This window comes from Emys orbicularis, chromosome 11 (genome assembly GCF_028017835.1).
Source record: "Emys orbicularis isolate rEmyOrb1 chromosome 11, rEmyOrb1.hap1, whole genome shotgun sequence".
Classification (NCBI taxonomy): domain Eukaryota; kingdom Metazoa; phylum Chordata; order Testudines; family Emydidae; genus Emys; species Emys orbicularis.
This window is the reverse complement of record NC_088693.1, coordinates 72,566,996-72,579,516: the sequence shown is the minus strand read 5'-3', so window position 1 is coordinate 72,579,516 and position 12,521 is coordinate 72,566,996. Positions and strand designations below refer to the sequence as shown.

The following is a 12,521-nucleotide window of genomic DNA, read 5'->3' as shown; positions in this document are numbered from 1 at the left end:
ATAATAAATATAAAGTGACCACTGTACACTTTGTATTCTGTGTTGTAATAGAAATCAACATATTTGAAAATGTAGAAAAACATCCAAAAATATTTAAATAAATGATATTCTATTATTGTTTAACAGTGTAATTAATCACGATTAATTTTTTTAATCACTTGGCAGCCCTAAAATAAATATGTGTGTGTGTGTGTGTGTGTGTGTGTGTGTGTGTGTGTACACACACACACACTAAATATTTCCCTCTCATACTGTTTAAATAGGAATATATAGTACTATAGTAAATAAAACGATGAGTTCACACTACTGTGGCTCTTTTGGATAATGATCGCTAATTTTGCTCTGGAACCACTGCGGTCTGAGTATCACTGCTATAGAGTTTCAAAGTATGTAATTATAGCATTAAACTGCACTTCCCTTGCTGCACATTGTGCCAGATTCATGATTTTCCTGTGCAAAGTGAGTGTGCATGCTTTGCACTGGTGGAAATGACCTAGGCCAGATGTAGGGCACCAGCAACGCAGGTCTGTTAAGTAAAGCAGAGTAATAATGAACATTTGCTGGTGTGTTTGTAGCCCAGCTAATAGGCTTCATGGTGAACTCAGCCATCTCCAGAATTGCAGTTAAGGGAGGCAGCATTTCAAATCCGAATGCAGCTGTGTTACCTAGTCCGTAGCAAAACTCCCATTGACTTCAATGGGGCCAGGATTTCCCTCAGGGCATGATTTGAGAAAAACAACATGCTTATGTCATTAAAGACGGTGTCGTAACACATATGCACAAAGGGACAGAAATAAGGGTGTACAATGAAGCCTTAAAGTTAGAAATTGTATGGAGTATACATGTATATTCTCTTTACACAATTCCTTCTTGTGAAAGATATATTTTGTTTCCTGCCACAGTGTGATTATAAAAGCACTATCCAAAGTGCTTTTATTATTTCACCATGTTGGTTTCTGAAATAAGCCTTCTGCTTCATCTCATCTGGAAAAAGGCAACAACCTCAGTAGGATTTTTTTCTTTTTTTCTGTAGTTTTGTGAAATGCCAAGAGCTGAAATGTCAGCTCCCATCTTAGTGCCTATTACGTTTCCCACCATAAACAGAGGTAGACAAATGTTTGTTTGTTAGCAATTCATTCTCTCTCTCTCTCTCTCTCTCTTTCTCACCCACACACATACAGTCACAAAAAAACAATTGTTTTGGGTCAAACCAAACCCAACATTTTCCAAAATTTTCAGGAAGTCAATTTGAAAACAATATTGTTGTGGGTGAAAATGAAACATTTCATTTGACAAAATAAAAATGTTTTGTTTGGATTCCAACCATTTACAACATTTTTACAGTGTTTTTTTAAAATGAAAATTAAAGGAACTTTTGAACCAAAAAGTTGAAACCTTTTGTTTAGAAAATGTTGAAACAAAACATTCCATTTTTTTCAGTAATTAATTTGTTGAAATCGACATGAATTCACAGAATGTTTCCATGTTGCCACATCTGCATTTTTCTCTGGAAAAAGTTATTGCAAAAAATGTTGCCAGCTCTGAACACAGTCCCCTCCACAGAACCAAACAATCAACTGTAATTTTATTGACTATTCGTAGCATTAGATGCAGTGTATTAACAACCTACCTCACTTCATTTTATTCTCCAAAGCGTTTCCTTCCTTGATTTGCATTTATGTCAAAAATAGCTATCAGGTAGCACTTCAGGGGTTGAAGAATGGCACACTTCTGCTTATTCTCTGCCCCATCTCTTGTCGCTAACATTTAGCATGATTAGGTTCTGTTTACATTAAATCCAGTTTCTTCCCATTCTGTTTGTTTCGAAGTTTGGCACAGTATCATGCTTTGAATGCTAAAGACATAGTAGCAAGTTTACATGATTTTTAATTAGAGGTCCTATACAACCAGGGGGGAAAGTGAGGTCATCTTAGTTTTAATTAACTTGTCCCACATTTGGTAAGACATCCGAAGGGTCTTTAAATACAAGCCAGCAAGCCAAAACACCGGATACACTGCTTACATGGAGCCTGGTAAAAATTGTGAGGTGCTCAGATACTACAGTAATGCGACTATATAAGTAGTATAGTCGCATAAGTATATGGACAGCATAGTTTTAGGCCAGAATGATCACCTAGTCTGACCTCCTGCATAACTCCCAGAAATTTCTGCAGCAAGCCCATATCTTACGGGATATCCTCTTATTGTTGGGGACAAATTCAGATCTAGTGTAAGATCCTGTTAACACCAGGTCTAAAATGGCCCATGGTGGAATGTGACAGCATCAAAATGTTGTGAAGCCATCGCCACGGTGCAGAGTTTATCCCAAAGGGTAAACATTTTGAAGAAGGCCTTGCCAGGGAAAATCAAACCTTACCTCCTGGCAACAGCACATGTGGCAAGAAAAGGATTTTTTTTTTTTTTATCAAAGCTTCCAGTGGGCTGCTGTTAGTCACCAAGAATAAAAAAACATTGCACAACTTTCTATCAAGGACTTGGCAGTGCCCTTTTGTAAAAACAGAAGAGCATCGTTCGTTTTAATCTCCTGTCTGGCTGCAGCGTACGGGATACAGCTGCAGTGCGAGGTGGCTGGGCTGAGAACAGGAGCCCATCCTGGCAGTGACAGGCAGCTACAGAACCTGCTGCAGGGAAGTCACTGCTGTTACTTGGTAATGCGGAGCCATGCCGCACGCTGCAGAGTTACAGCCTCTTCGTATCCAGCACCAGCTCCAAAGCACTTCCCGTGTTCCCGGGGCGGCGGAGCTAGTGTGGGGATTCTGCCATCTCTTTGAGTTATGTTTTCCCTGACATGTCAGACTCCTCAGCTGAACCAGAGTTGAGTTTCTCTAGTTGCGTCCCTCTCCTAGCCCCACACAGGGCAACTCTGAAAAGACCTCAGACCATGGCGAGGCTCAATGCAGGGTTGTTAATAGCAAGAGCGGGGCATTCCCTGTACTCCAGCTGGTGCCCTCTCTTTCCCCAAAGAGCCTTCCCATGGATTGGTGGGTGGGAAGGGACAAGCGACTTTTTGCCAGCCCCTGAAGACCGAGGGGTTAGGTACAGGCCAGCCAGTTATCCCCTAAAAGGGGGAGGGCATAGGAGATCATTTTTGTCCCCTCTATCCCCAGCCCAAGGAGACACACAAGAAGATCAATTGTGTAGCCAGAATTTGAGGAAGGCTCCTGGCCCTACATCTGTCAAATGGGAGCAGCGTTGGGGAACAGATGGTCCAGGACGGGCCTTACAAGAGTTTTGAACTCCACCCCCAGCAATTTCAAATTGTTCCCTCTTGTACTTTCTCATTTGGCTGTGAACGTTTAGCACAGCTCCTCACTGTACAACCAGCGTACGGGTCATTTTAAAATGTTTAAACTTGTCTGTCTTGCCTTTTGATGGAGGGAACAAATCCAAACCAGTTGGGGCGTGCTGCTCCCGTTAGCCCGTGCATATGGAACACTCCACATAGCAAACTGTTTGGAACAGAATCCTGGATCTTAACACTCCTGACCCCGGGGAGAGGCTCAACCTGAAAAGGCACTTGGTGGCCTAGGCTTATAGGTAGTTTTAAAGATTGCTGTGCACAGGTCTTGTACAGCAGGTGGCCTGGGAAGAGACTATGGACCAAACATTGAACATGGTGCCAGCAGGGAAATCAGGTAGTGTTTGTAATGTTTATTTCTATTTTTCTGTTGCTAACAGTTGGCTTTCAGCTGAAACTGTTAATTCTTTGATGCTGAATTAAAAAGTAACCCTAAAAGCCACCCAAACTGAACTTCATGAATGCCCTCCACCATGGCCTACGCAGTGGGAGAAGGGGAGAGGTGCATTAAATGAAAGAGTCTGTTTGATTTCCAGGAGGCATGGGAGGAAATCCTCAGGCACACTGGTTTGAAAGTCGTTTTATATTTTGCATAGCCTGACGGATTGATTCAGTCCACGTGTCCCTTGTACGAGGTCCAGGAGGCTGTTTTCTCCTTTCTGGTGGGAATGCTTCCCAGCCAGGGGGCCTCTGGCTTTGAATGCCACAGTAATACAAGTCATAAAATTATAGCCCCACTTTCAGAGCCTTCATTCTCCAGCTAGTCTGAATGACTCGAACATGCGGCTGATTTAACCGCTTGGCTGTGCACTTGTCTCCGTGGCAGTTGTCAAAGGGTCGGCCTGCGACACTTAGTCAGTCTGGCAGAGCTGAGGAAGCCAGACCATGCACAGGTGTTGAGCCACAGGCAGGGGATACGGGCTGCAGAGCAGTGCTGCTGCGATGAATTAGTTGTGCCTTTCAGTTCTTGCTCCATGTGTCTCCCAGCTGAGTGGGCATTCAATGGCGCATTCCCTTTGATTTCTTTTCAGTCAGACATCATCTACCAGAGTGTGTTTGAGCTGATCCACACGGACGATCGAGCCATGTTTCAGTGCCAGCTGCATTGGTCCCTAAACCTGCCTCCATACAAGGAACCGGAGCGAGGCACAGCCGGTGAGTGACCAGGGCTGAGGGAACACAAGACTGTTTGTGCAGTGAGAGCCATGACTACTGCTGCCTCAATGAGCTCTACAGGAAAAGCCCCATGGAGACTGACAAGCCTGAAGTGCTAAAGCAAACAAGGGCTGTAAAGCACAATGGGAACTGCAATCCCGTTGGGAACCCTGGCCTTACATTAGAGCCCAGCCTATGAAAGGCAGGGGAGGGGAGAGCTGGCAATGCAATTTGTGGCTGCTTTGAGCAGGATGCTGTTCTGAAGAAAACTTATTCTTAGTGGGAGAATCAAATCTGTTTCGACGGGCTATGGAGAGCCAGGCCAGTTAGAAAGGTCAAGGAATGGAGGAGCCAATAAACTCGCGCCAGTGTGTCTAAGCTGGGTCTACCAGCTTGTTTAAAATGGAAACAAAATCTCTCTCGAGAGAGAGCCAAAACCCACTCTTCCCTTCTCAGGGTGGTGCAGGGTTTCCATTCATGGCCTCCCACAGAATGGGAAGCTAGACCTCCACATATGGCTCTGAGAAGAGAGGGGGGTATAATATCTCTTTGGCTCCATGCCTGACCAGTGCCCATCAGAGTCAGTGGGAGTCTCTGTCCCAAGAAAACCTTGAAAAAAATCATGAGGCAGCACCTAGATCTGATGCATAAGATTGATTTTCCATCAGCATGATGGTGGCACTGCTGCCCACCCAGAACATCTCACGGCCTTTCCCAGCAGACCCCCGTACACAGAGCAAGCAGGGACGGCAGCATAGATCCCTGTGAGCCAAAGGAACCATTGCACAGCTCCACCTCTGGCAGCTCCCACGGGGAAGACCCACCACAACACCGAATCATAGCGTTTAAGGCCAGAACGGAGCACCATCTGGTGTGACTTCCTGTATGTCACAGGCCAACACCAGCACCTGTACACTAAACCCAGCAACCAAAATTAGACTAAAGCGTGACAGTCCATGGTCTGCACAGGCAGAGAATAGGAAGGACCGAGGTGCATCAGTGCCCGAGTCCTCATAGTGGCAGGGAATGTTCTCCTGCCTGGCCCTGCCAGAGCCTTCAAAAGAGCCAACAATGCTTCTTGGGCAACAGGGTGAAGGCTGGCTAAGAGCTGCCAATGCCTGAGCCCTGTCCATCCCTAGGAGATCATCCATAGAAGAGACCAACAGAGTCCTAGGCCATATCCAGGCTGAAAACCTGAAGGACTCAGATGAAACTCAAGTCACCTGGCTACATCTTTCAGAATGACCCTTCCAGCCAAAGGGAAGGTTTGAGATGGGGCAGCAATGCCCAAGGTGAATCATGTTCAACAGGCTCATCATTGCACCTCAAATGGCTCAACAGAATGAGGAACTAGCGCGAAGGGTACATCTACACAGCAGGTGGGAGGGCACTTCCCCGTGTGGGTACACAGACGTGCGCCAACTCTGCTGGAAAATAGCAGTGTGGCCATGGTGGCACAGGCAAGGGCTTGTGCATACCACCTGAGTACAAACCTACCCCACCCTGGGTACATACTCAGGTGACTACACACCCTTGGAAGCACTCTTCGAGCTGGGGTGTAGACATGCCCTAAGACCGTAGAAAAGGCTTGCTGATGTAGCCATACTGGTATAACTATATTGACAAATCCTTCTCGTGTTGATGCAGCTTATACCAGCTAAAGTGTGCATTTGCTGATATAGTTTTTATTGTATTTACACTAGGACTTTTGTCAGTGTAGATATGTCATAAAAAAAATCACCTGCTAACCCTCATTACTGTACTGACAAATATCTAGTGCTGGCCTGGCCTTACTCTGCGTTTCCTATGCTTGTGTAGATCAAGACCATGAGAGAATTTACTCCCAGCGGGCTTTTTAGAATAGAAGCTCTCTTTAGTTACAAAAAGAAGAGACCAACAGCGAATATGTGTTCTCCCTCATTGGCATCACTCTGGTCTATGTGGTATATGCCTGTGTCATAACTATAAAGGGAAGGGTAACAGTTCTCCTGTGTACAGTACTATAAAATCCCTCCTGGCCAGAGACTCCAAAATCCTGTTACCTGTAAAGGGTTAAGAAGCTCGGGTAACCTGGCTGACACCTGACCCAAAGGACCAATAAGGGGACAAGATACTTTCAAATCTTGGGGGGGGGGGAAGGCTTTGGTGTGCTCTTTGTTTACGGAGTTGTTCGCTCTTGGGACTGAGAGGGACCAGACATCAATCCAGGTTCTCCCCATCTTTCTAAACAAGTCTCTCATATTTCAAACTTGTAAGTAAAAAGCCAGGCAAGGCGTCTTAGTTTTACTTTGTTTTCTCAACTTGTAAATGTACCTTTTACTAGAGTGTTTATCTTTGTTTGCTGTACTTTGAACCTAAGACAGAGGGGGGTCCTCTGAGCTCTTTAAGTTTGATTACCCTGTAAAGTTATTTTCCATACTGATTTTACAGAGATGATTTTTACCTTTTTCTTTAATTAAAAGCCTTCTTTTTAAGAACCTGATTGATTTTTCCTTGTTTTTAGATCCAAGGAGTTTGGATCTGTATTCACCAGGAGTTGGTGAAAGGAAGGAGGGGGGAAGGGTCAATTTCTCCTTGTTTTAAGATCCAAGGAGTTTGGATCTGTATTCACCAGGGAATTGGTGAAAAGTTTCTCAAAGCTTCCCAGGGAAGGGAATGGTGCCAGCGGACCAGAACTAAGCTGGTAATTAAGCTTAGAAGTCCTCATGCAGGCCCCCACACTTGTACCCTAAAGTTCAAAGTGGGGATACAGCCTTGACAGCCTGTGAGGCAGGAATTGCTCCCTGTCTGCCTTTAAAGCCATGTTTATTACAACACTGATGAATTAGTGGCTAAATACTGTTTGAGATGCCCGCTAAAAATGCTTGCGGCACTAGCCCTGGGACTGACTGTAATCATGTATGTTTGGCCATTTTTTTTTTTTTTTTTTGAAATAGGAAAAAATTATCAGACCATATTATGGGCTGCTAATTTCTTCTGACGGATTTCACCACCTAATTTGAAGCTTCTGGATTCACATAAGCAGTCCACTGGATGTCTAGAGCTGATGTAAGAGAAAACAACTCTCTTGCCTTCATTGGCTGGCATCCACCTACCCAAGCTTAGATGATAGCCTGTAGGCCCCCATCCTGCAAAGACTTAAGCACGTGCAAGCTGACTTCAGTGGTTACAAACAGTATAGAAAGCTAAGCATGTGTCTCAGTCTTTGGAGAATCAGGGCCTTAGGGTGCGTCTGTGTATATGCATGATACATTATTCACAGGCATGAAACTTTAAAAGGGCTGAATTAATTTCCAATTTAATCAATTACAGCACCTTATTCTGTTCTGGGCGGAGACCGTGCCTGGCAAGCTTGATGCCAGATCATCCCTCTCAAGCCAAGTGACAGACCCCAGAAAAGAAGCACTTGTGCTGGGAATGCCAACTGACTCTCACACAGTGCTATAATTAGGGGTCTGCTCAGCTTCCAATGTGCTCGAGTGTCTTCTGAGAAGACGAACGGGAGCGCTGCATGTGTATGGAGAGGAGAACAGGCTCCAAGAGGCTCGTTCATTCCAAACAGCATTGCCCAAGCCTTTCCTCCAAGCCTGGTGGCCATTAAGGACTCAGCATAACAGGAATGTTCTGAAGTGATTTCAAACCAGATGAATACATTCTCTCTTGTTTTGGTTTGGTTTCCCAGCCATGCCTCATGTAGACAGCAGCACCACCACCATGGATGACCCCCAGCACCTGCCACCTGAGAATTCCTCCTTCTTAGAAAGAAGCTTCATCTGTCGCTTCCGTTGCTTGTTGGACAACTCCTCGGGATTCCTGGTAATCCAGCCAGCAAGGCATTTGGGCTCGGATCCCCAGAGAGATTTAGGCACCTACCTCTCAATGGGAGCTAGGTGCTTAAATGCCTTTGAGGATCTAGATCTTGCTCCCTTGCTACACTTGCCTCATGACAGCCACACCCCCGGGAACAGACTCTGAGCCTGGCTTCTCGAGTAGGTGCTAGTTTCTGCTGTGGGGTGGTGCAAACCTGACCAGAGATGATGGGAGTTGATGGGAAGTATTGGGATATTTCCCCATTCATGCCACGCTGTGGGGAGTCCACAGAACTCTGCCAGGCTCAAGCTTCCTCTGGACATTGGGATTTTGAGATGAGACAGTAAGAGGAAGGATGGCCTGGTGGCCAAGGCCCTGCCCTGAACCTCAGAAGAACCATGTTCAACTCTCTGTGTGCCCTGGGGCAAATCTCACTGTGCCTCTGTTTCTCATGTGCCCAGTAGGGATAATGGCAGCGTCTTATCATCTGTGAAACAGGGATAATTTTCCCCAGCTCACAAGGGATATATTCAGTAATGTCTGTGTGGTGCCCAGATGCTACAGTGGTGGGGAGTTGAATGGAGAGATTTTGATGTGAATGATCCATGTCACTAGTGTATATCTTTGTCATCCCCACTTTTTCCTTCTTCCCCAAAGGCCTTGAATTTCCACGGCCGTTTGAAATTCCTCCATGGGCAGCAAAAGAGAACAGAAGATGGGACCCTCAGGCCTCCCCAGCTGGCTCTGTTTGCCATCGCAACTCCGCTCCAACCGCTTTCTATCCTGGAGCTTCGAACCAAAACCTTCATCTTCCAAACAAAACACAAGCTGGACTTTACCCCCGTGGCCTGTGATTCAAGGTATGGCACAGAGTCGGGGCCAAGATGCCACATGCCCACAGCTCTCGTTAAGTTTGCTGAGGATATAGGCAGACATCATGCTATAGCTGCTAGTACTGCTGTTGTAGAAACAGAGAAAACAGTAGATTGTAACCCTGGCCAAATGCCAGATTAAGTGAATAGAGAAAAGAAAATCTCCTATGCAAACTTTGTCCGTTGCATTACAAATAACCTGCATTAAACATAATGACATTCAAAGGGACATCATCAGGTTAAAACCCACTGTGTCTCAAAACATATTTCCAGCTATCGGCATGGGCTGGGATTATCACAGCAACATAAAGAAGTTAGGTGCCTGTCCATGGGCCAGCTGCCTCCTAAGAGCTTGCTCATGGCCTGCGGTCACTCTGCAGCATCCCTGCCTCGGTTTCCCTTTTGTTCAGTTCTGAGCCTATAACTCAAACTATCAGAAAAACTCTTCTCAAGTTCAGCATTTCTCCCTAGACTCCCAAAACAGAGTTCTCAAATCTTCCACATGTTCCCACTCCTAGTCTTTCCCGCCAGACCTTCTCTGCCTCAAGTCTTTCCTTTAAAGACTCAGGGTCCCCTCCCAGAGCCTGCTTATGCTCAGCAGTCTCTGTAGTCTTTCCCATTTCCCACTGTAGTCTCTCAGTTCCCACCTGCTTCCTCTGGGTTTCCTGCTGGAGCCTATTCACACCCAGCAGCCATTCCTTGCCTTGGCAGGCGTCCGCTGAAATCTCTCCCTCCAGCCTCACTCTTGTTCTTTCCCGCCGTGAGTAAGCAAGCTAAGCAAGCATGCAGACATGGGACCCCCTGCTTCCTGCTGCTCCTTATCGAAGAATCAGCTCCTCCAAACCCTGCTGGTTCTACTAATGAAACCCCACGCCCCATCCCAGCTGTGGAAGGCAGGGCTAATTGTATGGGCCTGGCCAGCTCCAGGCCTCTGGCCGTTAAAGGGGCTGGCCACCCTGTTACAGTGCCCAGCTCCCACTGAAATGCAGTCAGAGTTGGGCAGCTAACTCGGGCTCCTTTGAAAACCCAGTCACGGTTATTTAAGGGCATTACTTTTACTTTACAATTATTATTGCTCTTCTACCTTGTCCTTCCATGTAGAAGGCATCTTGCTACAAATGCTCAGCTTGGAGAACATCCAGAAACACCTTTAAAGCAGTGGTCTCCAAACCGTGGGGAGCGCCCCCTAGGGAGGAACATTCAGGGGGGTATGTGGTGGGCCAGCCCCTACAGGTAGCAGGGAGGGAGCGCCATGCTTCTGTCCCCGCTCTGCTCCCAGACCAACTCCACCCCCAGCCTTGCTCCTCCCCCAACCCTGTTCAACCCCCAGTCCCGCTCTGTCTCCAGCCCCGGGCCAGCCCCCATAGGGGTTGGGGAGAGAGCACTATGCCTCCAGGCCCAGCTCCGCCTCCAGGCCAGATCTGCCCACAGTTCCGCTCCACCCTCAACCCCAGCTCCACCCCCATCCCAGCTCTGCTGTCATTCCCTCTCCATCCCAGACCAGCTCCTCCCCTATCCCCAGTTCCGCCCCAGGCTCTGCCTTCAGCCCAAGCTCCTCTGCTGAGGGAGCCTTGGCTGTGCAGTAATGGGTGGGAGGAGCACAGGCAGATTCCATTACTGGTAAGGGGGCACAACTGGGAAAGTTTGCGCACCATTGGTCTAAAGACAGAGGTGCAGGGAGAACGTACTGAAGATGACTCTTCCCAACTGTTTTTCCATGAAGTGAGCAGAGTTGGATGGAACTTTTTGGCTGGAACATTTTTCTGCTGGAAAATGTTGATTTGCTGAAATCAAAACATTCTATAGGAACTTGACAAAATTTCAGTGGAACCCAGCCAGGGTTCAATCCAAAACCTGGTTCAGACCAGCTCAGATGTCCTGCTCTTCGGTAGCCAGCCCGCTGGGCTGAATGGGAGCTGACTGGCTAGAAACCCAGGCTCAGATGCTGGCAGTTCCTTGACAGCCCAGGCCTCTGGGATCCCCAGTCTGGGGTAGCTGGCTGGGCAGGCCCCAGCTCCCAGGCTCCCCGAGGAGTTAGGAGGCTGGTTTCCTGTCCAGGGCAGCTCCCTGAGGACCGGGGCAGCCCAGCAGGATGGCTCCTTGGATAGGCAGGTTGCCTAGTTTCCCAGCTGGGGCAAAAACAACGAGGGGTCCTTGTGGCACCTTAGAGACTAACAAATGTATTTGGGCATAAGCTTTCATGGGCTAAACCCACTTCATCAGATGCATGGAGTGGAAAATACTGTAGCAGGTATAAATACACAGCACATGAAAAGATGGGAGTTGCCTTAACAAGTGGGGGGATCCGTGCTAACAAACCAATTCAATTAACAGTAGAATACCAAGGGAGGAAAAGGGAAGAATACCAACGGGCAGTCATTCTGCAATACCTGTAAATACCAGCTGGGGCAGTCATTCTGCAAAAAAATTTGAGTTGATTTTTCTTTGGTTTGTTTTATCCTGCTGGGGACTGAAACATTTTCAAAATCCCAGAATTTTTCACAGAATGGAAAATGCCTCTCCACTCAGCTGGAGGGATAACTGTGGATGGGCTAAGCCCACCATAGTTTCCCCTGTTATCAGATAACTGCACAGATTAGGTTAAGCCCTAGCTAGTGGACCCACATAGCTGTGTTCTGCATTCATCCTTGGTCCTAAAAGTTCCATGAACTCCATTTCTTTTTTTGTTTGTTTTATGTTACAGAGGTAAAGTTGTGCTGGGATACACAGAAACTGAGCTCTGCATGAGAGGCTCCGGGTACCAGTTTGTCCATGCTGCAGACATGATGCACTGTGCAGAGAATCATGTGAAAAGTGAGTTTGGGGCCGAGTTGTAAGATCAAAGATCCCAACTCAGCTAACATGATTGTATTGTCCTATTTTATGCAGGTCTGGTCTACTCAGGGAAAATTACTGGCATAATTATACCAGCATAATTATAGTTCTTTGTATGCTGATCCCTTTGTGTATTCCACATGTGGATGCGCGCCACGCGACTGAGTCTGGAAGTTTTTCCAGGCAGTGTCCAATGACCTGCACATGCACAGTATCTTCCCTCGTGCTTCCCAACCGAAGATATAGGGGGCAGTGCGGGTCAATACCTCTCCAGTTCCCTCTTACGGCCGCATGGCCTGAGTCAGAATCCTGTCCTCCTTCGCTCTTGCAATCTCAAGAAGAGTTATGGTACATATTGGCTGCAAATAATTATCCTGTAGTTTAGAAATCTTAGTTGTACGTCATATAGTTTAGAACAGCTTAGTAAACCCCTCCCCCCAGTCGGGGATAGTCTTTGTCTTGGGGACTATGCCCAGGTTCCTGGGCTTCAAGAACTGCATCTCCTGCCTCCGCTTTTTTCCCGTCAGCGA

The 12,521-nt window shown here is 46.8% G+C and overlaps 1 protein-coding gene across 1 annotated transcript in view; it reads left to right on the top strand.

The window, feature by feature from the left end:
- The window catches only part of LOC135885296 (aryl hydrocarbon receptor-like), a 143,430-nt gene that overhangs the window by 112,718 nt on the left and 18,191 nt on the right, over positions 1-12,521 (top strand). Inside the window, exons 5-8 of the mRNA XM_065412950.1 lie at positions 4,351-4,474; positions 8,157-8,290; positions 8,942-9,144; positions 11,861-11,970. Of these exons, the coding sequence (XP_065269022.1) occupies positions 4,351-4,474; positions 8,157-8,290; positions 8,942-9,144; positions 11,861-11,970 (571 nt within the window). The remainder of the gene's footprint in view (positions 1-4,350; positions 4,475-8,156; positions 8,291-8,941; positions 9,145-11,860; positions 11,971-12,521) is intronic.